At 43.4% G+C, this 27,248-nt stretch overlaps 1 protein-coding gene across 1 annotated transcript in view; it reads right to left on the bottom strand.

Annotated features, from left to right (window-relative positions):
- LRP1B (LDL receptor related protein 1B) overlaps positions 1 to 27,248 on the bottom strand; it is a 524,827-nt gene that overhangs the window by 68,700 nt on the left and 428,879 nt on the right. Inside the window, 6 exon segments of the mRNA XM_061608878.1 lie at positions 738 to 979; positions 16,045 to 16,164; positions 18,772 to 18,906; positions 20,963 to 21,100; positions 22,377 to 22,499; positions 23,355 to 23,477. Of these exon segments, the coding sequence (XP_061464862.1) occupies positions 738 to 979; positions 16,045 to 16,164; positions 18,772 to 18,906; positions 20,963 to 21,100; positions 22,377 to 22,499; positions 23,355 to 23,477 (881 nt within the window).

Below are 27,248 nucleotides of genomic sequence, written 5' to 3'. Positions count from 1 at the left end.
TATGAGAAAACGCAGACCGAGTTTAAAGTAAAAAACAAAACAAAGTATTTCAATTTTATTGAAGCATATTCTTATTATTAACAGACTGTAATTAGTTTAAGGGACTAATCTGGGTGACTAAAGTCTGTAAACTGAAGTAATTTGTGGGTGGTGTTGTCCTTTTTTTATTCTTGATGTTTGTAGATTTATTTATCTCTTTATTTGAGTTATTTATATCCCACCCTTCAGTTTATAAAACTTCCAGGGCAGCTAACAGATTAATCAAACAAAAGCAAAGTAAAAACAATGATACATAAAAATTAACAACAACGCTGATCAAAGCTGCATAGCTGAGTGTTAAAATCAGTTTAGAGACATCCTGGAAGGCCTGGCAAGATATGTACAAAATTAGGGAAGTCTCCTCAGATTGCATTCCACAAGGAAGGCACCACAACTGAAAAGGTTCTCACCTAAATTCAGATTGTGGAGCAACTCAGTGGAGGATTAGCATTCAGCAGATTTATGTCAGGGGAGGCAATTCTTTATGAAAAACTAGTCCCAGGAAAAAACACCCTCCTTTATATTATCACTAACTCATACTGTTCTGAATATCAGGTAATCAACATGGACAAAGAATTTGAAATCAGTTTTGGTTATTTGAAACTTTATAATGATCACATGTAATACATAAAACTAAGGGGAAAAACACAGTTGCAAACTAAAAAATGAGCAATAATATATCAGCTTAGTTTACTTACTATCACACCATTACTGCTTTGTCTCCTTTCTCCCTCATGGACCTTTTTATAGAAAATGCCTCCTGGATTAAACTGAGTACTCCAAATTATAATTTCCCCTTGATAATATAGATCCATTCCAGTTATTCTTGAATTATGTTCAATATGTGTAATCTGTTGATGACCATCACTGTAGTTGAATGGATATACAAAACCCAGGATATCAGTGTCATTAGCAATGTAGAGAACTTGATCTTCAGAGCCTGGAGATTATTGTAATGAAATACAAAAATAAAGTAAATTTCAACTACTAAGAAATAATGTGCTTCATGTATGTTAAATTTTCATATTTATTTGGCTACTCCAGTTGCAATCCACACCCCAGTTACTTTGGGTATTTTTAAATCATGCCAAAGTCAATGGGATTGTGTCAAGCTAATTCCAGAATTAAGTGCAGTGTGGAGTGAAACCCTATAAGCTCAAGGCCTTTCTACAGATAAACTCAATTTAATGTTAACTAACGGTTAAGTAATGGTGATAAATATGTACGTATATAAAGCATAAATGCACACGAAGCTTTGGACTATCCTCAGTACTAAACTCACAAATGTGTAAGTCTGGCAATAAAATCAAAAAGCTAAATTGATAAATGCATGATCTCTTTTTACATTTGTAATCATTTATGCAGCTTTCCTATCTTATTATAAATGTATCTTATAGTTAGTTTACAAAAGAATGTAACTTCACAAGTGGAATCCAGTTGGTGCCCTTGGATTCATGGAAGGTTGTTTGATCCAGCAGATGTGTTGAGCAACTGAAGAAAGGGGGGGTAATTTTTGTTGATTTCACCTCTCTCCTACAGCCCCTAAAACAGGATGGAAGGTGGAGGAGGGGTCTTAAGGACAGAAGGAAGTCAATGAAAAAATACCGCCCTTCCTCTTCTGTTAGCAGAAGCATCCACTGGGTTAAAAGCTCTTCTATGAGCACATGTGCACCAACTCCATCTCTATTAATAGCATGTATAGATATTATACTAGCCTTTAGCAAAGGGTTTTGAAGAATCTGTGATATAGCATGACAATTATAATGACATTTCAATAATGTAAACCAATCCATGACTCTGCAATAATTGTTCAGCATTTGTATGAATTGCATCTAATGAACCATGAGTGGAAGAAAAATAACTAGAGGAAATAATTCTGTAAGCATGAATTAATCAGTGCTATAACATACAGATTCTATAGTATTTCTCTGCTTGTACAATGTATTGTGCAATGTATTGTGCATCCTCTTTGGATGTAGTTTCACTTTCCTTGTGCAGTGCTTTAGCATAAGCTGTAAAACAGCCCTTCTACAGGTGCATCAGCCTTGTATTCTGAATAGGAGTATCACCCTGAGACTAGAGTTATCTGTGGGGATGCTTCAAGATGAATTTTTTAATGTTTGGATCTTTAAGATCCAGATTTTGTCAGAGTTAAGAAATTGAATGGTTTACATAGCTCCTGACGGAGACTTCTCTGAAACATTTAATAGACAGTTGATGACCAGAAGCACCAGAACGTGTCTCCTTTCTGTTTCAATTTCCTCAGTGCTTTCCCCCCTCTTTCTGCTCTAGTCACACTATTACTGTGATGATAGTGGTGGGAATTGTAAAGCTATATATTCATGACAAAGATAGGCGGCTTGCACTATAAATCTATACATTTATTTGCTTTTAATATGTTCAAGGACAAGGGCTTGGAACTTGAGTTGCCCTTCTGTGCATAGAACTTTCCATTCATAGTAGGGATAGGTAAGAAATTCTTTGCATTTAAAGCCTCATCTATGAAATTCACACTTTCCAAATCAACTGAGAACCGAAACACAGTCATCCTTCAAAAATCACATATTTGAATTTTGCAATGCAGGTCACTAACGAAACAATGTTTACAAAAATGCATATGTTAGAGGAAAGTGTGCATAAAAATGAATATATGAGTGAATGTACAAAAATGCATTATATGGTGAGAAACTGCTTGCAAAACTTTGTACATTAGTCAAAACTGCTAACAAAAATGTGTTTATTAGGAGAAATTCACACTAAAATGCTGGAGAATTTTCATGAGGACTTTTTTTTAAAAAACGAAAAACAAAAACTCCACAAATTGCTGCAAAAATGTGGGAAACTGAATTTAAGTTTGGGATCATAAGAAACTGAGAGAACAGAAATTGACAGATTTTTCCAGCCCTAAATCACAGAAGGGATCCCTTTCCAGTGGAGGCTTCTTGTTGCAGAAGGGCAAAGGGAGGAAATGTTTGTGGATCCTACTTCCTCTTGTGTCCTATAGTGCCATCTCTCATGCTGCTCTAGAGAGTCCCCCAACCCTCCAGAGCAAGACTGTCAGGACACATTGGACTATGGGGGAAAGTGGAAGCAGTAAATATTCCCTTTCTCCTTCTGCTACGGGGAGTCTCTTCTGACTGGATGTACAAAACCCAGGATATCAGTGTGAATAGCAATGTAGAGAACTACATTTCAACTACTAAGAAGTAACATGCTTCATGTGTGTCAAATTTTCGTATTTATTTATATATTCCTGTTGCGATCCACACTCTTGGGTTCATGGAAGGTCGTTTGATCCAGCCAATGCCTTCAGCCAAGCAACGTTTACAAAAATGCATGTGTTAGGGGAAAGTATGTACAAAAATGAATGTATAAGTGAAGATAACATACAAAAATGCATTATATGATGAGAAATTGCTTGCAAAAATGTGTAAGTCAAAACTGCCTACAAAAATGTGTTTATTAGGAGAAATTCACACTGAAATGCTGGAGAATTATTATTATTATTATTGTTGTTGTTATTATTATTATTATTATTATTATTAATTACATTTGTATACTGCCCCATAGCCGGTTCTCTTTAATTTACAATTAAAAACATTAAAAACAAATGTACAAATGTAATTTAAAAAAAAAAACAATTTAAAAACACATGCTAAAACTTCATGAGGATTTTTAAAATTGTGCAAATTATTACAGAATTGTGGAGAACTGGATTTAAGATTGGAAAAATGAGAAACTGAGAGACCCAAAATGGGACCTTTGGTCTTACTGTGGAGCGAGCTTCTACATGCATGCATGTAAAGATAATCTCAGGTGGGATTTTGCGGTTTGATTTTTGCAAGTTCTTCTAGTTTCCTGTAACGTAGAAAGGTCAGGTCCTTTATGGCACGCCAAAGACAAGAATATAGAAACAATGAAAAGAACAAACAACAAACACTGCTCAGAAACAACATGTAACAATGAGAAAAGTAGATCAACACAATCTAGGGAGAGGCCCTGAAATCATCTTTACATGCACATAGAAGACTGTTTCACAGAAAGACCAAACGTTCCTTCTCCCATCCATGTAAGATGATCTCAGGTGGGACATACCAAAGCTGACCCATGTAGGGAGGGTAATCAAATTTGTAGAGGAATAGGATATTTACTGAACTGGCAGGACATGCTGCATCACCAGTCTCCCAAAGGCAGCCTCAGTCTCACTTTACAGTGTAAGTATTGATCTTAAAATATTTGATAAATATATTTGGTGTTGCCCTCATGGTGGTCCTGCACATTCCAGCAGAAGATGAGAAACCACCATGGTATCAATAACTATGGACAAGAGACCTGCCTTTAGCAGTCTCTTCCTCTAAAGAACCACACATGAAGTTCTAGTCATGCTGGACCTGGGTGAAGATGACCCTGGGACAGAAGGTCCTTTCTGTAGGGCAATCTCCATGGGTGATCCACTTGCAGATTGAGGATTTCCAAAAACCAGGGCTTCTGGGGCCAAAGTGGAGCTACCACTTCCTGATATTCCAGAGCACCCTGGATAGCAGGTGGCTTGGTGGGAAGGCATACAGGAGTCGCCTGGGCCAAGAGGAGGTGAGAGTGTCCACTGCTTCTACAGAAGGATCCACATACCTAGAGAAAAATCTCTTGGACCTGAGTGTTCTGATGTGAGGTGAACAAATCCACATGGGGCCTGCCGAAACAGCATATGATGGTCTGGAACACCTCTGGGTAAAGTTTCCATTCCCCTTGCTGAATTTGTGCATGATCGAGCCAGTCCGCCTGAACACTGTGCTCCCCCTTTCAGGTGTTCCGCCATAAAGGAAACGAGATGTGCTTTGGCCCAGTTCAGAAGCTCGGAAGCCTTCAGCTGTAGACACACTGACTGTGTGCATCCTTGCCAGTTCACATGGCCTTGGCGGTCATGTCTTCACCAGGACTTCTTGAAGGCATTTGAAGCAGGCAAAGAACTGAAGTGCTTGGCAAATCAGTCCAAGTTCCAGGAGATTGATGGGGAAAAGAGTCTCCTCTGATGACCACACCCCTTAGGCCATGCTCCCTTCTCATATGCCCCCCCCAACGTGATAGACTGGCATCCATAGTCAGAAGTGTTCGGGGGGCTCTTGCAGAGGCACCCCTTTCTGCAGGTTGTCTTCCTGTAACCACCACATTAGAGAATAGTGGGTTGTGTGGGGGATGGACACCTGTACATGACAACTTGCAACACTGTGGTGTTGAAAAGGCAGCAATGCCCACTGCAAGGAGTGGATGTGGTGTCATGCCCATAGTGTTATTCAGATAGTTGAAACCCTGAGGCCTAAGACTGTTGCCACTGTTGTAAGATCCACTGAAGTACATAGAAGAGAATGCTCCGGGGACAAGGAGATAAGCCCCTGGTCCATGCCCAAAAGTGTTCCTAGATGCTGAAGACAAAGAGAGGGGAAAAGTTAACTTTGGTCCTGGTTGATTAGGAATCCATGGTCCTTGAGGCAAGCTAACGCAATGTGGATGTCTTCCCAAGCTTTTGTGAGAGATGGAGACCAAATCAATAGGCTGTCAAGATAGGAATAAATATGAAACCCTTGGAGTCTGAGGTGAGCCACCAGGGTGACCACAATTTTTGTGAACACCCTGGAAGCTGAAGTCTGAAGACAGGCTAAAGGGCATTTCTTTGTACTGAAAAGGGTGACCGTCTATTGCGAACCTCTGGGGTCACTTGTGCGGACACAAATTAGGAACATGCAGGTAGGCTTCCTTGAGGTCTATTGAAGATAAGAAGTCCCCTTTCCACAAGGCTTCGAGGACGTGGACAAGGTGCTTGGACAGGTACGTGCAATCACTTCGGTACTGGATCCTTGCCCCTCTTGGCTAATAAAAACTAGCAGGGAGGGAACAGCTGGTTGGGCCAAGGAAGTGATTAATGCCTCTTTGTGAGAGGGAGTGGTCCCTGGCTGTCTGAAAGAGGCGGCGGTGAGACCACTTCTGAAAAAACCTTCCTTGGACCCTGAGGATTTCAACAGCTATAGACCAGTGGCGAATGTTCCATTCCTGGGCAAGATCTTGGAACGAGTGGTTGCTGACCAGCTCCAGGCGCTATTGGATGAGACCGATTATCTAGATCAATTTCAATCGGGTTTCAGGCCCGGTTTTGGCACTGAGACGGCCTTGGTCACCCTGTTTGATGACCTATGTCGGGAGAGAGACAGAGGGAGTGTAACTCTGTTGATTCTCCTTGACCTCTCAGCGGCTTTCGATACCATCGACCATGGTATCCTTCTGGAGAGGCTTGTGGAGTTGGGAGTTGGAGGCACTGCTTGGCAGTGGTTCCGGTCCTACTTAGTGGGCCGTCTCCAGAAGATAGTGCTTGGGGAACACTGCTCGACACCGTGGGCTCTCCAATGTGGGGTCCCGCAGGGTTCGGTTTTGTCTCCCATGCTTTTTAACATCTATATGAAGCCGTTGGGCGCGGTCATCAGGAGCTTTGGAGTGCGTTGTCATCAGTACGCTGATGACATGCAGCTCTACTTCTCCTTTTCTTCTCCTTCAGGTGAGGCCGTCGATGTGCTGAACCGTTGCCTGGCCGCGACAATGGGCTGGATAAGAACTAACAAACTGAGACTCAATCCTGATAAGACTAAGATGCTGTTGGTGGATGGTTTCTCTGATCGGATGGTGGATATATACCCTGTCCTGGATGGGGTTACACTCCCCCTAAAGGAGTAGGTTCGTAGTCTGGGAGTCATTTTAGACTCCTCCCTCTCACTTGAGGCTCATGTAGCCTTGGTGGCCCGGAATGCGTTCTACCAACTTCGGTTGGTAGCCCAGCTACGTCCCTATCTGAGTAAGGAGGACCTCACATCAGTGGTACATGCTCTGGTAACCTCACGTCTGGACTACTGCAACGCACTTTACGTAGGGCTACCTTTGAAGACGGTTCGGAAGCTACAGCTAGTGCAAAATGCGGCGGCCAGACTGCTAACAAGAACCAAGCGGTTGGAGCATATAACACTTGTTCTGGCTCGCCTGCACTGGCTTCCAATATGCTTCCAGGCCAGATTCAAAGTGTTGGTACTAACCTATAAAGCCTTATACGGCATGGGACCACGATACCTGTCAGAACGCCTCTCCCGATATGCACTGGCCCGTACGCTACGGTCTACTACGAAGGCCCTCCTCCGGGTCCCGACCCATAGGGAGGCCCGGAGAGTCGTGACAAGATCTAGGGCCTTCTCAGTGGTGGCCCCCGAACTATGGAATAGTCTCCCCGAGGAGGTACACTTGGCGCCAACATTATCATCTTTTCGGCGCCAAGTTAAAACCTTCCTCTTCTCTGAGGCATTTTAATTTAAGTCGACTTAATTTTAAACTGTTGTATCTGATTTTAGAGTGTACAGTTTTTATATACTTTGTTCTATTAGATTGTGTAATTTTATTGTATTTTTTTGATGTTCACCGCCCAGAGAGCTATTGCTAGTCGGGCGGTATATAAGTTTAATAAATAAATAAATAAATAAATGGTCTGCAGTGTCTCCAACCTGAACCAACTAAATTGGATTAACTGGTTCATGTGCTTCAAGTCTAGCATCGCCTTTGACTGTAAAGAAAATGGAATACACCCCTGTGAACCTCTCCCCAATAGGAAATGGTTCTATAGTTCAGGTTCTATAGCCAAGATTTAAAGTAGATGGTGAATTGCTTCCTGTACTCTGGTCCTTTTGATTGAGTTGGAGGATAGAAGGGATGGCAGGAACTTGTGAAGAGGGTTTGATGCGAATTCCATACAAATGCTGAGAGACAGGGTCTGTAACACCCAGTGGTCTAATGAGATCTCCTGCCACATGTCTGCGAAGACCTGCAAGTGGCCCCCCAACCGGAGGTAACACAGCATCAGAAGTGATGTTTGGCCTCGTGACTGGATGCTGGTGTTAAACTGCTGCTGGCCTCCGGTGTTAGGTCTACTACTTCAGAAGGGGTGGAAGGACCAAAAATCTCTCCCCCTACCTGTGGCCCTGGAGCCTTGAAAGGCTGGCCCAATGAATAGGGGTGAATAGGTTTCTGAAAGGATTGCCTCTCCCCTTTCCTCTTAGAAGGGAGTACCTTCTTTTTGTCCTTAGACTCAACTAGGACCTTTTCCAATGCTGGGTCCCCGAATAGCTTGCCACCTACATAAGGCTCGGAGGCCAAACTGTTGTGGGCCATGGCATCAGCATCCCATGATTTTAACCAAAGAGACCTTCTGATGAAGACTCCTACTGCAAGAGCCCGGGCAGAAAACTGTGGTGCATCCATACCTGTGTCCACCATGAAGGTGACTGCCCTGGAGATCTTAAGTATGGATTGACGAAAACTAGTTAGGTCTTGCCGCGGATCATCCAATAAATCCTCCAGATACAGTAGAACAGTCCCAGCGAACACCGAAGAGAATGGTGCAGCCCACAGAGATAGTGCACTCATGTCATGAGCTTGATCCAGTCCCAGGTCCATTTTGCGATCCGAAAGGTGTGCATCCGAGTCCTTAGGGTTCAGTGAAGGATTCACCAGTCCAGCAATAGGCATGTCTATGAGATGAATTTTCAATTGGTCCATTAAGCTTTTATCCAGGACATAATATTTATTTGCTATGAACACAGCCTTCCTGAACTGCAAGGGGCTAGTGAATTTTGACTGAATAAGCTCAGGCAGAGGACAAGAAAGCTTCACAAGTCAGGATCTGGGCTGAGGATTCAGACAGAGAACAGCCCCCTGGAAGTAGAGGGGCCTGGGGGCTCCTCCTTAGAAGCCAGGTCTAATGACTCCATGGTTTTATACAACAGGGTAAGAATATTGACATCTTGAAAGAGGTGAGTAGATGCCTTCTCCTCCAACTCTGAAGTTCCACTCTTCCTCATCCAAAACAATTAAGACAGACTCTGGGTCCTCCATGCCAACTGTAGATTCCTTGGCTCGGGGTGGGACTCTCAGACCCTTTGCTTGGGGAGACATGAAACAGAATTAGCAGAAGCCAACTGCTGAGGAGCAGAGGTTGCTGGCTGGCAGAATGGGATGGAACTGAGGTGGAAGTTGCTGTCTGCTGAGAGGCTAGTGTAGTCTGAATCATGGCTGGAGGTTGCACAGGCAGAGGGGTGAGAGGTACAGCTTGAGACCTCTCAGTGAGGTCCTTAAAGAGGGCAGCCAGAACAGTATCTCTCAACTTCTGGAGCATATGATCCAATAATTATAGCTGCACCCGGGGGGGGGAAGCTCTGGGTAAAACTGATTCTGAGGGACAAAATATGCTCCATAGGAGGAGGTCCATGTAAGTAGGAGATGGGGAGCATTAAAAGAGCATGATGGCTGAAATCCGATGGGCTCCTATAACCTCCGAAATTCCTCTGTCGATGACTGGGCAGAGAAAATTGATCTAAGATCAGGCAAAAGGTGTCTGTCTTCCCCATCAGGCAACCTGTCTGAGCTGTATGCAGGCTGTTTGGTACGTGACTGAGATTCCCATCCTCAGATAAGGTGTACAACATAGCCCCAGTGTTTGACTGTGTTCTTGAATGCAGACCCTGGTTAGTAAAGGGTGCCAAAGTGGGGGCTTCAGGGCTCTAGTGCTGCCCATAGTCTCTCTGCCTGCTTTCATTTAATGCCAAATCATCCTCTGATCTGGGGGGGGGGTTGGCTGCAGTCTCTAACTGTAGAGAGCTTAGATCCAAAAAAGGCCAACTGAGAGCCTCAGAGGCAGGGGATGGTAGTATCTGCTCACAGGCTTCTGTTTTATGGAGAGAACAACAGTTTTTTCCTTGGTTTTCCCCATGGCCTTACAATGAAACACTGCACTGAATGGGGCTCTAAAAGAACTCTCCTTGCTTCTGGGAGTAAAGGGTTTTTTTTGTTTTTACCTTGAGAAATGTAGAAGAGATCATGGAAGTGGAGGAGTCGTGGAGATCAGAAGGAGAATTAAAACTGACAAAAAAAGTTGATACTAAGTTAAGTCTGAAGGGCAAAGCAGAGGTGAGAAAACAGGTGACACAGAGTTAAATGGGCGAAGGCGAGGCATGAAGGCAATCTGTGGTCGAGACACACTGAGTAGATGTAGCAAATGCCAAGCTGAGGGGAGAAGCAAAGGGCAATCCAGTTTTTAAAAAAAGCTTGCTTTTAAAAAAAAAAAAACTGAGAAATGGAGGAAAGACAAGGGCAGGAACTCACAGCAACAGGCATAAAACAGTCAGAAAACACACAGAAATACAGGCCTGAAGTCCTAGCAAGGAGCAGAGAGCACTGAAGCAACTACATTGGTTGAAGGCAGAATAAAAAACTGACCTCTCTACATAAGTGGGAGCTAGAAGAGCTTGCAAAATCAACCAGCATGTTATTCTGCCTTCAACCATAAAGTGGTTCAAGTCCCACCTGAAATCATCTTACATGCACAGGAGAATGATAGATTTTTCCATCCCTAATTCGCAGAAGGGATTCCTACACAATGGAGGCTTCTCGTTGGAGAAGGGTGAAGGGAGGAAATGTTTGTGAATCCCACTTCCTCTTGCATCCTCCAATGCCACCTCTTATGCTGCTCTAGAGAGTCCCCCAACCCTCCAGACCAAGATTGTCAGGACACTTTGGACTACATGGGGAAAGCGGAAGCAGTAAAAATTGCCTCTCCCTTTTCGCCAGGTGGAGCATCTTGAGACTGGAGTTCCACTTCCAAGAAGTAAGGATGCAAACCTTCTTTGAATCTAAGCTACTTTGTTTTTTTGTCATATTTTTTTTACTTATTCTTTGAGGTATCAATACATGACTGTACTTTTCATTAACTTAAATAATTTGTGGTGCATATACAATTATTTTCTAAAAAAAAAAGAATGAGAAAGAAATTACAGTTGTTTCCAATATTTACTCCAGGTTTTTTTTAACGAACACAACAAGCCTGTTCCAAAGTAAGTCTTTCTTCCTCCCTTTCTTTCTTTTTAACTGCATATTACATTATTTTGCTGTGGTCATTCTGCAATTCAATGGCAACAGATAAAGTCATTTCATTCTGAAATATGATCCTGAGAAACAAGATTTTTTCGTATATGTCTCTCTTGCATAAGATACACCAGCACAAAGCTGCAATCCGTTCACTTAGGATGTTATTCTTTTCAGCCCACACACAGAGGGATCCCATAGGGCTCAATGATGTCCTAATTCTCCCCCCCCCCCGGCATGTATGTGACATACACAGAAGCAATGCACTTGGGCAGTCTGCAGAATAAGATGTCTATATACACCTCCCATAAGCTTTTCCTTCAGTACCGATCCAGGTCTTGAGTAACTCCAGAGAGAGGCTGCAGTTAACCCCGCAGCCTCTTGCAACAGCTGCTGGCTGGGCCAGGAGGCATAAAAACCCAGCTGCCCTTGGGGTCCTTGGGAACAACTGCAGCACTAGGGGACTGAAGAAGACCTGCCCTGGGAGTGAGTATCTGGCATCTGGGTGCTGGCTACTAGCTCCTTTGGGCTGCTGTCAGTCCAGACAGATGAAATCCCTGGTAAATGCTGCAAGGACTGGGACCCCCTGCCTGACCCTGGCTCCAGAGAGAGGCTGCAGTTAATCTCACAGCCTCTTGCAACAGCTGCTGGCTGGGCCAGGAAGCATAAAAGCCCAGCTGCCCTTGGGTGGTGGGTCTGCTGAGGGCAAGAGTGCTACCCCCCTTCTTTTTCTTGTTTTTTTAATGTGTTCTCTGTTAAACTAGTCTAGTGGTGTTGGAGGAGCCCAGAACGATAGTGCTGGGTGATTTCAGTGTCCACACTGAGGCTGCCTGTAGAGTTCCGGCTCGGGACTTCATGGCCTCCATGATGACCATGGGACTGTCTCAAGTTGTTATTAGCCCAACACATAGAGCAGAGCACACCTTCGACTTGGTTTTTGCTCCAGAGGGAGGAAGGGGTGGTCTGGAGATAGCGGGGGTGGATGTCACACCATTGTCATGGTCAGATCACTTCCTGGTGAAGTTTAGACTTATGGCTCAGATCCTTCCCTGCAGGGGTGGTGGACAGTTTAAGATGGTCCGCCCCTGGAGCCTAATGGAATCCACTGGATTCCTGAATGCCCTGGGGGAGTTCCCAGTAGATAGAGCAGGTGACCCTGTTGAAGCCCTTGTCATGCTGTGGAACAGCGAGGTGCATCTGGCTCTCAACACGATTGCCCCTGAGCGCCCTCTCCGGTACTGTGGAGCCCAGCTTGCACCTTGGTACACCAGTGAGCTAAGGGCAATGAAACAGGCTGGATGGCGGCTGGTGAAAGACGTGCTGAGAGGTGATCGGGCACAAATAAAACATCATAACAGTGCCTAATGTGTGGCAGAGAGGGTGGTGAAGAAGGCCCACTTTTCTGCCTCCATCGCATCTTCAAGTAGCCGTCCAGTGGAGCTTTTCCGTATTGTCAGGGGTCTGTTGACATGAACTCCAGGAAATGGAGTCTTAGACCCTTTGGAGGCCCACTGTGAATTGCTTGCAAGGCACTTTGAGGGTAAAGTTGCTCACCTCCGTAGCAGTCTTGATGCCCCATCCACATCTACTGTAGTCCCCAATGAAGTGTCCAGTGCAACGTCTGCTGCAAATTCTTGGGAACGGTTTCAGTTTATGCGGCCTGATGATGTGGACAAGGTGCTTGCGATGATGCGGCCAGCAACGTGTCCTCTTGACCCTTGCCCTTCTTGGCTTATTAAAGCTTGCCGAGGGGGTCTGACCGAGTAGATCCAGGTTGTGGTCAATGCATCATTGTGGAAGGGAGTGGTTTCAGCTGCCTTGAAATAGGCGGTGATCCAACCACTCCTGAAAAAGCCCACCCTGGACCCATTGGGAAGGTGATTGAGAGGGTTGTGGTGCAGCAATTGCAAGTACTCTTGGATGAAACAGATTATCTTGACCCATCCCAGTCTGGGTTCAGGCCTGGTTATGGGACTTAATCGGCCTTGGTCGCCCTGATTTATGACCTTTATCGGGAGAAGGACAGGGGGAGTGTGCTCCTGTTATTCTTACTTGATCTCTCAGCGGCTTTTGATACCATTGACCATGTTATCCTTCTGGGCCGACTTGGTGAGATGGGTATTGGAGGCACTGTTTTACAGAGGTTCCGATCCTATCTCCAAGGTCACTCTCGGAGAATAGCATTGGGTGACTGTCTTTTGGCCCCCTGGCAGCTGTGCTGTGGGGTGCCACAGGGTACCATCTTGTCCCCCATGCTGTTTAACATCTATATGAAGCCCTTGGGAGCAGTCATCAGGAGATTTGGGGAGAGGTGTCAACAGTATGCTGACAATACCCAGCTCTATTTCTCCATAACATCTGAATCGGGAGAGGTCGTGCAAGCCCTGGACTGCTGCCTGGACTCGGGGTGGTGGGCTGGATGAAGGCCAATAAACTGAGTCTGAATCCTAGCAAGACGGAGGCTCTGTGGGTTGGGGGTTCTCGAGTTCAGATAATTGGCCAGTTGTCTGCTTTGGACGGGGTCGTACTCCCTCTGAAAGAGCAGGTCCGTAGCCTGGGGGTGCTCCTGGATCCATCTTTGTTGCTAGAGGCCCAGGTGACCTCAGTGGCTAGGAGTGCCTTTTACCAGCTTCGGCTGGTGAGACAGCTGCGGCCGTTTCTGGACCAGGATAGCCTGACCACTGTTGTCCACACACTGGTAACCTCCAGGCTGGATTACTGTAATGCGATCTATGTGGGGCTGCCCTTGAGGTTGGTCCGGAAGCTGCAGCTGGTGCAAAATGCTGCGGCGAGACTGCCCACTGGGGCAGGGTATTGCCAACATGTCACCCCGCTGCTGAAAGAATTGCACTGGCTGCCCATTTGCTACCAGGCCAATTTCAAGGTTCTAGTTTTGGTGTACAAAGCCCTATACAGCTCGGGACCAGGATATCTGAAAGACCGTCTTACCCCTTATATACCTAGTTGATCACTGCTCTCTGCAGGTGAGGGCCTCCGGTAGATACCATCTTATCAGGAGGTTTGTTCTGCACAGTATAGGAAACGGACCTTTCATGTGGCAGCACCTACCCTGTGGAATTCCCTCACTTTGAATATTAGGCAGGCGCTATCTCTGTTATCTTTTCGGCATCTTTTGAAAATTGTCCTCTTTCAAGAAGCCTTTTAGGTTGAGACCTATCCCAGTCTGCATCTGTGTTAGAATTGCTTAATATATTTTTTAATAATGTTTTAACCCTTTTAAAAAGTTTTTTAAAATGTTTTTGACGATATTTTGTTTAAATGTATTTTAAGATCTGTTTTTATGATGTTTTAAAGTGTTTTTAGTGCTTTGTTTGCCGCCCTGGGCTCCTGCTGGGAGGAAGGGTGGGATACAAATAAATAAATAAATAAATAAAACTTAAGATATGCAGAATTAGGAGGTCTGGGTCCAACAGCCCAGTCTCAAATGTGCCATTCTTAGGCAAGGCAGTTGAGCGGGTGGTGGCTAAACAGCTGCAAGCACACTTGGAAGAAACGGATTATCTAGATCCATTTCAATTGGGCTTCAGACCAGGACATGGGACTGAAACAGCCTTGGTCGCCTTGGTAGATGATATGAGAAGGGCGTGGGATAGAGGCGAATGCACCTTCCTTGTCCTTCTCGATCTCTCAGCGGCTTTCGATACCGTTGACCACGGTATCCTCTTGGACCGCCTGCAGAGGTTAGGTACTGGGGGCACTGTATTGCAGTGGTTCCATTCCTTCCTCTCTGGGAGGTACCAAAGAGTAGCACTGGAGGAGGAGGTTTCAGATCCCTGGCCCCTCACTTGTGGGGTACCACAGGGGTCTATCCTTTCTCCAATGCTTTTTAACATCTATATAAAGCCACTGGGAGCAATCATCAGGAGATTTGGGCTGCAGTGTCATCAGTATGCGGATGACACACAGCTCTATCTCTCATTTAAATCTTCACCAAGGTTGGCTGTGGAAACCCTGTCCAAATGTCTGGAGTCGGTGAGTGGCTGGATGGGAAGGAATAAGCTGAAGCTGAATCCTGACAAAACCGAGGTGCTGTTTGTGGGAGACCAGGGAAGGTTTGGAGATATAGACCTGGTGCTTAACGGGGTACGACTGCCCCTGAAAGACCAGGTCCGTAGCCTGGGGGTCATTCTTGACTCCCAGCTGTCCATGGAGGCTCAAGTTTTGGCTGTGAGCCGGGCAGCTCTGTATCAACTCCATCTGATATGGAGGCTACGCCCCTACCTTCCCAATCATCTGCTCCCACCGGTGGTACATGCCCTGATCACCACTCACCTAGACTACTGTAATGTGCTCTACGTGGGGTTACCACTGAAAACGGTTCGGAAGTTACAGCTGGTACAAAATGCAGCGGCGCGTCTGATTACAGGCGGCCGCCGTAGAGATCACATCACTCCTGTGTTGAAGGAGTTGCATTGGTTACCGGTTGTGTACCAAGCCCAATTCAAGGTGTTGGTCTTAACCTTTAAAACCCTATACGGTTGTGGCCCAGCTTATCTGAAGGAGCGCCTCCGGCATCAACAGGGATGCCGCTCAACAAGATCAGCCTCAGAAGACCTTCTCTGGATCCCACCTGTCAAAACAGCTAGACTGGTGAGGACTCGAGAGAGGGCCTTCTCAATTGTGGCCCCCACCCTATGGAATTCTCTCCCAAATGATCTACGCCATGCCCCGTCTATAATGAGCTTCCGCCGGACCCTGAAGACCTGGTTTTTTAGGTAGGCTTTTGGAACGGGCTAGTTTTACTGTGTTTTTAAATTTTTAACTGTTTTATATACTGTTTTATTGTGTACGTCACCCAGAGTGGCTGGCTAACAAATCTCATAATAAATAAATAAATATTGGAGGGTTGTAGAGACATCTCACTGACTGAACTGCCCAAGTGCACTGTTTTCATGTGTATTGGGATGGGGTGGGGAGAGAGGAGAGAAACAGTTCTCTGTTGAGTCATACAGGATCCCTTTGCACAAGAATACCATGGAGTTCTATGGAAATGGATCACGCCCAATATACACACTAGTACAATTAGCTTTGTTATCTTACCTTTTGCAATGCAGCTGCTGTTTCTTTCTTTATAATTTCTTTCACAAGTACATTTGTATGATCCTTTTACGTTGATACAAAGTTGGGAGCAGATGCCAAATATTACACATTCATTGATATCTATAAAACAAAAGTCTTTATCATTTATTTCATTTCACTGGTAACCTATTATAAAAGTTCATGGAAGGTCACAATAAAATTAGGACTATGATTCAAAATAGCCCAAAACAATGCACTCAAGTTAAAAACATCATAGCAATTAACTCAACCTATAGGCTGAACCTTGGAATCCTAGACTGAATATTGAAGTCTTATAGCATTTCCAAAAGATGCTCAGATTACATTATGGGACATGCTCTAGCTATTAAAAAGACTTTCATCAACCAGGGTGGACAGCTAGTAACTGATAGGTAGTCCCTTCAGGCCACCAAGTAGACAGATGAGACTGTTTGAATTTGTAAAATCTGAGTATTCCATATTTCAAACTATGTATAAATCAGCCAGCCCAAGTTTAAACACATATGCACGGTAATATCTTAAAACAAAAACAACTAGCAATTTCACCACAGTAGGCATAGAATGGCTTGATTTTCAAGTGAAGGCAGCTCAAATTCATGAGACCATTCCCCATTCAGGCTGTTGTAATTAAGCAGCACTGTATATCAATTGTCGAAAATTTTAAAGAATGTAGCAACAATGGAATAGAAAGGTTTCAATGGTGCTGAAGTCTATGTTGCAATCGGGTAGCATTCATATATGTAATAAACTGTCTTGAGTCTAATTATCTTGCCTTGTTCTTCTAAATCAGATATCCTATGAACAAAACCCATAGTTTGCAGTTACACCTTTTCATAAAACACATATGCGAAGGCAGATTTCAATACTTTAAATTTAAAAAATAGCCATCAAGGCGGTTCATAAAATGGGTCATGGACAAAACTGGCAAAATGCTATCCAATAGAGGTAAAGTGTGGCCCGGCAGTCTAAAGATGGGCTGTAGCTGTGCGATGGCTGCTTTGTGAGATGCCTTTGCCTCCACCCTTGCTTCTCTTGGTCTCTCCTTTATTTCCCTTGCTTTCCACTGAGCCATTTTATTTATTTAAAAATCTGCCTCTATCAGCTGCCTCATCTGTACCCTTACATCAGGCCCTAGTCATATTCTTCCTTTTTCAGCTATAGACCTTTGTATAGCCATGTTAGCAAAAGAATGGTTGAAAGGTATATGAAAATGTGGCCTGGAGGTGAGTGAGCATAGCATAATGAGCAGAGTTTCTTTGTTTACCTCAGACTTTACAATGTATCCCTCCTTCCCCAAATCCAATAACTGATGCAAATATTTCCTGACCTTTATATTAGCTGTTGTGCAGTTCTGTATAACCACCTTCATTCTTGAAATAATGTGCTTCCAGAGATCAAACGTATGGAAGACTTTATTGCTTTCCTTAATGAGAAGTGTGCTGGTTGAGGTATGCAAATAAATGTGACATATATAAGTGAATTTGGCATGAGGCTGCTGTCATGAAGGTATCCTGTTAGCAACTTGACAAGGGATGCTGTGATACACCCCTGTGCAGTTATATGGAGGAGATGCAATTAAGGAGGTCTCTTCCTAGGTGAAAAGTGGCAGGTTCCCCAAAAGTAATCTAGCTACCTTTCACACTCAATTTTCTGATGATACCTTACTTGTGCACACTACAGAGCAGTTAAGGAGCACAAGGCAGGCAGACACTGACAGGATCACAGATTCTGGAAATCTCTGCAATTAGATGGCTCTCTTTTTGGAAACTTATTGATATGAATGTCTCAGTGTTCTTTCATAATACAGGTGATATAACCATAGAATTCCACAATTTATTTGCTGTTTGACATTGCAGGTCAAGCAGCAATATTGAAAATGTGTTACAACATTCTCCAGAAACAAATAAAATATGTTATTTCTCTAGATCTGCATCTGTGAAGGACAGGGGTAACAAAGGCAACCAGGATCTCTTCTCGATCATCCCAGAGTGCAGGACATGGAATAATGGGCTCAAGCTACACGAAGCCAGATTTCGACTGAACCTGAGGAAAAACTTCCTAACTATCAGAGCAGTACGACAATGGAACCAATGATCTAGGGAGGCAGTGGGCTCTCCAACACTGGAGGCATTCAAGAAGCAGCTGTAGAGCCATCTGTTGAGTATGCTTTAAGTTGGATTGCTGCATTGAACAGAGGGTTGGACTCAATGGCCTTATAGACCACTTCCCAGTCTACCATTCTATGAAATTTCTAGAATTTTGCAGCTGTTTAAAAACATATTCATTGTATTATGAATGCTTAATTTCCCAGTACAAAAAAGAAGATTGTTGTTAATTTCAGTTCCCAAAAGAGAAGTGACATCTCATTACTACATATGTTAGTTGTTTCAGACTCCTTGTAAAGACATACCTTTATGTCCAGGCTTTCCTTGATCCATAATATTGGACCCTATTATTACTGAATAGTTCTTGTATCTGTTTTACTGTTTTTTATGTTGTATCTCTGTTTTTATTGTACTGTTTTATTGTTTTCACGTTGTATTTTTGTATGCTGCTTAGAAATTTTTAAATATCTAGTGATTTAGAATTACTTTTAAATAAATACAATCAAAACAATTAAAGGCAGTTTCCTGACATTTAACACACCTACTCATTTTTGTGAAATATTGTTAGAACACAAGGATTTCAAAACAGTTGCTACAGTAATACCTTCACATTGCCAATTTCTCCTGTTCCTTTGAAATCCAGGCTTACACTGACAGAAAAGAGATGTTTTGGTTTTATTACAATATGCATCATCCCCGCAAGGATTCACATTATTTTCACACCTATATTCAGATAAGCCTAAAAAAGAAATAAAAAGAAATGCAGAAAGATGGATTTGAACATTAGCAATAATAATTTCCATGTTAGTTGCAGAACATTCATAGCCAGCTTCTCCTCTCATAGCTGATGAACCCTCTCCCCTCCCATATTCAACTTGATTATGGCTTCCTGATTTGATCAAATCATATCTGAGCAAGCCTTCCAAACCATTCAAACTGTATTCTGTGCATATCTCCAATGGCTCCTACTTCTTACTGCCCAGTTGGCAATTAAATATCTCTTTCTTCTAGAAGAACTATCAAATCTTCCCCACTACAGCTCTATTTAAATATGTTTAAGTAGGAAAAAAATTAAACAGATAGGTGCATTTGTAGAAATAGCCCCCAATATGAACTTCGTCTTAGGTCTAAATGAAATTATTTAGTAAACATATCTCAGTTACTTATGACATAAAGAACTGCTTCAAATTTCAGATTAGAAGCTATGTTTGTAAAAGGGAACTGTGTTCTTCAAATCATTTTAATGTAGATATTTGTTTGCCACATTTTAGCATGGAAGGCACTTCATGATCCTGACCATGTTAACAGGAAGAGGCAATTTCAACTTGGGCTCACTGGCCATGTTTGCATGTAACTGCGTGTGAATGTACAGGCCCCTAGGAGAAGATCACAGCTTTGTTCCTCCCCAGATGAGCATGGCAGCTAAGCCAAGTTTGTCAGGATCCAGGCTCATGGTTAAGCTCTCTCCTCCTTAACTGCAAACTGTATTGAAGGCAGTCTCTGGACCTAGAGGTGGTGGCCAACCACTGCCCAGTCACAAATATACCTTTTTTGGGGTGAGGTGATTGTGAGGGTGGTGGTCAGGCAACTGCAGGAGCCCTTGAATGAAGTGAATTATCTAGACCCATTTCAATGCAGCCTGATTTTGGTAAGAAAAAAGCCTTGATGGCCATGAACAACAATGTGTGGATTTATGTTTTAATAACAACAGTTATTTCACAACAACAAAAATAATTGTACAGTAGGGCCCCACTCATACGGCAGGTTTTGTTCCGGACCGCCACCGTAAAGCGAAATCCGCTGTAAAGCGGAACACATTGACTAGCATTGTCTAAAATGGCGCCTGATGCCCCCAAAATGCCGTAAAAGTGGAACAAGCACCGTAGGAGCAGGGCCTTTCTGCAACTGACAACCACTGTATCGGTGGAACGCTGCAAAGCAGAGCGCTGCGAAGCAGGGCCCTACTGTAATGTGTTTTAATTATTAATATGTTATGTTCTTTATCTTTTGTAGTACATCACCCTGGGCTCTGTTAAGGAGTGATTAATCAATACAATAAATTAAATAATAAATAAACCAGATTTGTGTAAACGCCAAAGTTTGCAGAAGTACAGAGAATCTTTAGTAACAAAGACCCCAAAGGGGGTAGATCCCCAGAACATCCCAATGGGATCTGAGCATGCTCAGTGCCCATAGAATGCTGAATGACTGTTGAGAACAAAAGATGGAGTGGGGCTGTGAATGGAATGGAGTGGTTGGAAATGGTGGACAGAGAAAGAATGTATAGACATAAAGGCACCCGTGCATTCACTTACACTCACACCAGTCAGTGCCCATCTCTCTGCCTAGCAGGTGCCCACCCGTCTGCTTGATCTCTCACCTACTGATGCCCTCCTATCCACATTCTCTGATCATATGGCCATTCTAGGAACTGCTCTGTGAGATAAGCCTCACACCTCAGGAAGCACACATGGGGAGGTATTTTTAAACTTTAAAGGGGTAAAAAAACCACTCAGCCACCTCATACATAAATCCCCTACCACCCCCCACAAATTATCTTTGAAGTTCTTCTCTCTACAAAAGAGGCAGAAAAACAACAACTTTCAAAAGCCTGTTGCAGAAACGGGGAGGGGGTTTAGCATAGCACTAAAGAAAACAGTAGTTTCAGTTCTGTTTAGTTTGTGCTGATTTAAGATCTACAAGATTACACAGATCATGTTCTACATAATGTAACAGCACGTTATATTTTATTTTATCTGAGAATGAAAAGCTGCTTGCTTCTTAATCAAACTTACTTGTTTTACAGCCTTGCTCATCTGAACCATCACCACAGTCATCAAACTGATCACACTCTAGTTCCACTGGTACACACCTCTTATTGCTACAAGCAAATTCATCTTTTTTACAAGGTCTTGCCTTATAAGTAGCTTTGTCTGCAAAAAGTTACAAATGAGCGATCAGATTTCCCTCCCTTTTATATTATTATCATTAATGGAACAAGTGAAAGTAAGAATGAGGCATTAACAATACAATGCTGCTTTCTGGATGTGGAGTGTCCTATTATGCTGATGTGCAGCAATGTGCCAGTCCATGAAATGACAACCACAAGCTTTCCACTTCTTCCACTGGAGAATTCAGCATTCCAGGGCCCAAATATGCATGTTACAACTGCCCAGAGAAGTGTCTGCACTGATGGCTGCTTCAAGAGATGGTGAGAAAACCTGTAACTCAGAGAAGGAAGCAGGCTGAGTTGGTCTGGTTTTCCTTGCTATCTACTGAATGACAGCAGCCCACTTGGGACGAGGGCTTGGGCCTCACTGTCAGTTTTTTTCACTATGAAACATGTGAAGCAGAAGTAAGAAAGGAAGAAGGAATATGCTAGCCCATTATGGTCCCCCTGTCCCTCTACCCTACAAATAGCAGCAAGTACCATTGCATTGTACCTATACAGAGCATAGAGGACATGAGAGAAGAACTAGCAAAGGAGTGGTGACTGTTGTTACCACACTGATACTGGGGCTGGAGTCAGTTCTGCTTCTCAGGATACCGTTAATTCTAATCCTCTGTGCTCAGTGAGCCAGACATGGACTTGGACAGTACAGATTTTGGTACTGATCTGTACAAAGTGATCATGAAGAACCCATGTAACTCATCCAAACATCCCGAAGACACCAACCTCCAAGCCTGTAGGCCACATGACCTAACCAGCCAAACAGAACCTTGAAGGACCACTCTGCCAGCTTCTGCTCCAGAGGCTGTTGGCAACCCGTCTCAACTCACCAGAAAAATGCCAAAGATGCCCACCGAGAAATCACCAAGGAATGCAAGTGTGCAAACATGAGCATAGGGCCTTTAAGGGGAGCATTCTTCACCCAGGGAAAGTCAGGTCAGATTTGGACTTTACTGTGTACACTAAAATGTAAGAGCTCATAGATGAAGACGGCAGTCAGCCTTGGGGATATATGAATTTCTACAGTCGAGAGTTGGCTGATCTAGTGCCTCGCTACTGCTCAGGTACCTACGCATCCAGTTAACTGCTAACTTATCTTGATGCCACATAGCCTGTCCCATTCCTTGAGAACTTTGTCTTACCCTGTAGGCCTCCAAACCAAGCAAGGACTTTGCACTGTCCAGTTTTTGCCACTAAGAAAATTCCACATGTTTTCATAAATATTTGATTTTATTATAATCCAAACAAAAATTATCTACCACAATGGTCTTCATCTGAATCATCCCCACAGTCATCAATCCCATTACAAATCTGTTCACGTCTCAGACAGACTCTATTATTTCTGCATTGGTAAGGCCTGGTTGGTGGACATGGAAATTTTACTGTGAAAAAGGAAGAAAAAACAAATGCTAAAATGTGAATTATATACAGAACTTGTCTTTTGTACTCATCTGGTTCCGTAAGAGACACAAAAATGATTATATGGCTAGATGTGACCTGGGATTGTACATAGCTCTGCTGGTGCAATGGGACTTTTGTTTCCTCTCCTCTGCCCACCCAAAAAGAACTCCAGAGGGTTTCCCAAGCTCCTGGAGCTGATTTTGAGGCCGTGTGATGGGGAGGAGACAGAGGAAACTCCATTTTATGCACAGACGTTTGTTGCACCAGTGGAGCTGCAGCGTTGTATACAGTCCCTTATATTTAACAAGGCTTCTACAGCATGTCCATATTATGACTTAAAAGCCGTTAGGTGTAAGAGAAAAAATGTTGTTGAAATGATATTAATTCAATGCCAGGTCAGTCTCTTAGAACAGTTGGGGGAAAGCATGGAAAACTATTGTGTGTTATTTGCTTCTTTCAAATGTAGTATATGCAATGTTTCCTATAAAGGCCTTGAGTTGTATTCAACGTAGTGCTAAGTAGATTGTACTGTCAGTGTAAGGACTTTTTTGTGTGCAATGGAACAATCCCCCCTCTTCACCCTCCACGTGTCACTGAAATCTGTTCTGGGGTTCCCCACCACCACCCTACAGAACAGATATGGGGCCACCATGGGGCACACATGTGGGGAGGAGAGGGGGAAAAACCCACCGCACTGGCACAAAAAAAGTTGAATATTGCCCATAAATACTTATTCAAACAAAACAAAAGAGCAAGCAAAATATGAATCTAAGCAGTCTAAAGCTAGTCAAACCAACAACAGCAACATTCTACAGCTAAGGAAAAGTGAAACTTACCACATATTTCAGGGAGTTCATCAGAATTATCTCCGCAGTCATCTTCTCCATCACAAACCCAAAAATGTAGTTTACAGAGTGAATTGTTGCAAAGAAACTCATCTGCTCTACATATATTCCCCCCTGAAAAAATAGTAGAACAAATATATAGTTTACAAATATTTTTATGCTTTAAGAGTATGTATATTAGAGCCAAACTAGACAAGAAGATGGAATTCCATAACAAAGAGCTGGGGGGCGGGATTTAGGATTATGGCGTTGAGGGAGGAGGTCAACCTTTTGCCCTGGTACCATTTTTCTAAAGAGAATCACTCTTCTCCTTGCCCTATTAGAGGATACTTACACAGTATATTTACTCAAAAGTTTCCCTTAACAGAGGAAACAGCAACTTCACAGCCAGGGGTGGGGGCTGATTGAGAAACTAGCATTGTGGGAAACACACACACTCCACCTCAGCAACTCTTACCTACCACAATTTAAAGAGATAGCAAACATTTACAGATCTGTTGATCTATCTATTAAAATGTAAAAAGAATGAAAATCTGATTGTGTGGGTCATAAATCTGTTTAGTTAGGCTCTTATCCTTTGCTAACGCAATATCTGTTGCATGTGTTCCCTTTCAGAGCATGAGCATGCAATTTCCTTCTGGTTATAGATGCAAATAGTGTGTGCCTTGCTATGACAGAAAATTTAGTAAAAAGAAAAAAATGTGATTGCTATCACCTAAGTAGCCTTTTCTTATTTTACTGACCAAATATACAGCCCACTTGTTAAGGAGAAATCACCACCCATTGCTTTCTCATAGGTCCACAGTTTTTATCAGGCTGGGTAGATGATGAGGCAAGTGATGAAGATTTCTCTAAAATACAGAGAGAAGACCTCTTCCAATTTTAAAATAAATTTTAAAAAATTAAATAATTTTACCTCTCTGGTATTATTTAATTTCCACTACTCCAAGCAATTACCAGTCACTTTAGAGAGTACCATCAGAAATACATTGATTATGCCCAACTTTGTTTTTTGTTTTTTAAATTACATTCAGTAGTAGCTTCTTGGGGGTAGAGTTTGCATATTATAGATAGGGTGACAATCTGTCTAAAAAGGTATGCAGTCTGAGAGCTTTCCTCCGTCTTTCCTTTTCCTGATACCCTAGGTCAGCCTTTCCCAACTAGTGGGCCACCAGATGTTGTTGGACCACAACTCCCATCAGCCTCAGCCAGCATTGGCAATGGTCAGGAAAGATGGGAATTGTGGTCCAACAATATCTGGTGCCCCACTAGTTGGAAAAGGCTGCCCTAGGTGGTATCAGCATTTGCTGCTAGCTTTGATCAGTAAACAAGCTGTGACTGTGTGATGTTCCTATATATTAGTGTATATATGGTAAGTGCTGGTTGTTTAGAGTATACATGGTAAGTAGTGAAAGAGGAGGGGGAGTGAATGGGCAATAGAATGCTTGATGATTGGTTGAATGTTTAAAATGGCTGACAGTATAAAAGAAAGGATGACAGGTAAATCTGGGTGAATGTGAGGTGGTGAATTGTGGAATCTGGGGGGAGAAGAGAAAGAGTGGATTGCTTGGTGGGGTTTAGAGAGTTGTTTACCAGGAGGGAGGTGGAGTTCGGATTAGTATTGAGTAAAACCATATGCTTATGTGCCTTAAGAAGAAATCTTGTTAATCTTGTTAGCTTTGTTATCTGTAATAAATACTTAATTTGGTTTACCAAAGGCCTGATCCTTGGCTGGGGTTTCACAGACCAGAAGGGAGGGTAAGGTAATGACCAAGGCTGAAGGGGAACTGTAACAAATGGTGGCAGCGGTGAAGAGAATAACAATACCAGTATTCAGAGTCTCTGGGAATACTAGTATTGGGACGTTACTGGTGGTTGCCTAGCAGGGGGATCTGTTGAGATCTGTGCTAGAGCGGGGACAGAAATCATAAGAGAGAGCGGTCCAGACTGGTGGAGTCCCTGGTGGTGCCTAGAGACAGGCAGTAACCACGAGCAGGTAGGAACCTGACAGGGAGAGCCAGGGAAGGACGCCTCACATGTGGTGTCAGTAGCGGTGGGATACGAACAACAGAGAATCCAGATACGAACCAAAGAGAGTCCCAAAGACACGTGGTGACAAAGGAGACTACGTCGCAGGTGTTGGCTGTAGCAGTGAGATACGAATACTAGACAATCCCTAATAGTTGTGTGGCAAACAGAAATAACAAAACAAGATTTCTTGTGAGAGTGACTGGCAAAGAGTGTGTGGCAAAGTGTGAGTGAACTCAAACACCATGGCTGAATACATAAAAATGAAAAGAGAGGAGCTGGTGGAGAAGTGCATAACATTCAATTTACCTCATGAGGGTAAAGGGGTAGATGAATTGAGGGTAGCACTTACAGGATTTGCAACTGCCCAGCAAAAACAACCTGTCAGAGAAGAGACCCCAGAAGGATATTTAAGCAATCCCGCTTATATAGAGTACTTGAGAGAGAAGTTGGGGATGGAAGGTGCAGAGAAGGAAAAACAGAGAGAGTTGGAAGCTGAGAGATTGAGGATGGAGGCTGAGGAAAAAGACAAGCAGAGAGAGTTGGAAGCTGAGAGATTGAGGATGGAAGGTGCAGAGAAGGAAAAACAGAGGGAGTTGGAAATTGAGAGAATGAGATTGGGGTTTGAGGAGAGGGAGAAGCAACGAGCATTGGTTGCTGAATTACAAGTAGAAAAGTTAAAATTTGATAGAGAGAAATTTCACTCTGAGGAAACAAGGAAAGAGAGAGATGGAGCAAAAATAAAAATGACTCCAAAGGACTTTGCTGTCTATGAGCCTGGTCAAGATCCTCAAATTTACCTCAGCACCTTTGAAAAACCTTTGTGGGGGCTACCTGAAGATAAATACATGCAGTATTTATCAAACCTGATTAAAGGGGAATTGGCTGAGGTATACCAATATTTCCCCTCAGACAAGCCCGTCACCTATGCTGAATTCAAAGAAGCAGCGTTTAAAAGATTCAGACTGGGGCCTGATTATTTTAGAAAGCTTTTCAGAAATTGCCAGATACAGACAGGGAGGTCTTTTGTGGAACTGGGAGCAAAGTTGATGGATATATTTGGAAAGTGGATGAGTAGTGCCAAAGCTCAGTCAGTGGAAGAGGTGAAAAGCCTCATGATACTGGATCAATTATACCATCAGTTACCACCAGAAATAAGGCTCCTGGTCAAAGACCGTTCCCCTACATCTGTGCAGGAGGCCGCAGAGATGGCGGATCACTTCGCCTCCAATAGAACTGGCTGGGTGGGGAAAACATCAAGAGAGTTTAAACCCAGACCATATAGTGCTGGCAGAAGGGATGTGGTACCACAGCGAGTGAGTCCTCCATTAAAATCTGAAGGGCACAGGACACCCCAGAGTGGATCTGTGTACCCTAAAAGTGAGGAGAAATTATGCTACAAATGTGGTAGACCGGGGCACCTACGTTTTCAATGTGAGGTTGCCAACCCCATTAGTAATCCTGCTCAGACAAGGGCAGTGAAAACAGAGCCCAAGGCTTTAGAAACAATGAAAAAGGTTCAGTTCTGCCAGATAAACTGGACAGAAGTAACAGACCTTGATTCAAGTCTGAGAGAGGAAGTGAGTGTACAAGGGGCAAATTATTGGGCATTGCTTGATACTGGTGCCACTCAGACATTACTGAGGCCAGTTTAATAAAATCTGAGGTAATATTACCTCAGGAAACTGTGACTATCCAAGGAGTGAGGGGTCAACCAGAAAGTTTGCCTGTGGCCCTGGTGGAAATGACTTGGAGAGGCCGAGAGGGCCGATATAAAGTAGGCATTAATGCTCAGCAACAAGAACCAGTAATACTGGGAAGGGATGTAATGGGTGCCCAAGGAAAGATCTATGTAGT

This window comes from Rhineura floridana, chromosome 2 (assembly GCF_030035675.1).
Source record: "Rhineura floridana isolate rRhiFlo1 chromosome 2, rRhiFlo1.hap2, whole genome shotgun sequence".
NCBI lineage: Eukaryota > Metazoa > Chordata > Lepidosauria > Squamata > Rhineuridae > Rhineura > Rhineura floridana.
Note: the sequence above shows the minus strand (reverse complement) of the source record. Positions and strands in the feature narration are given on the sequence as shown.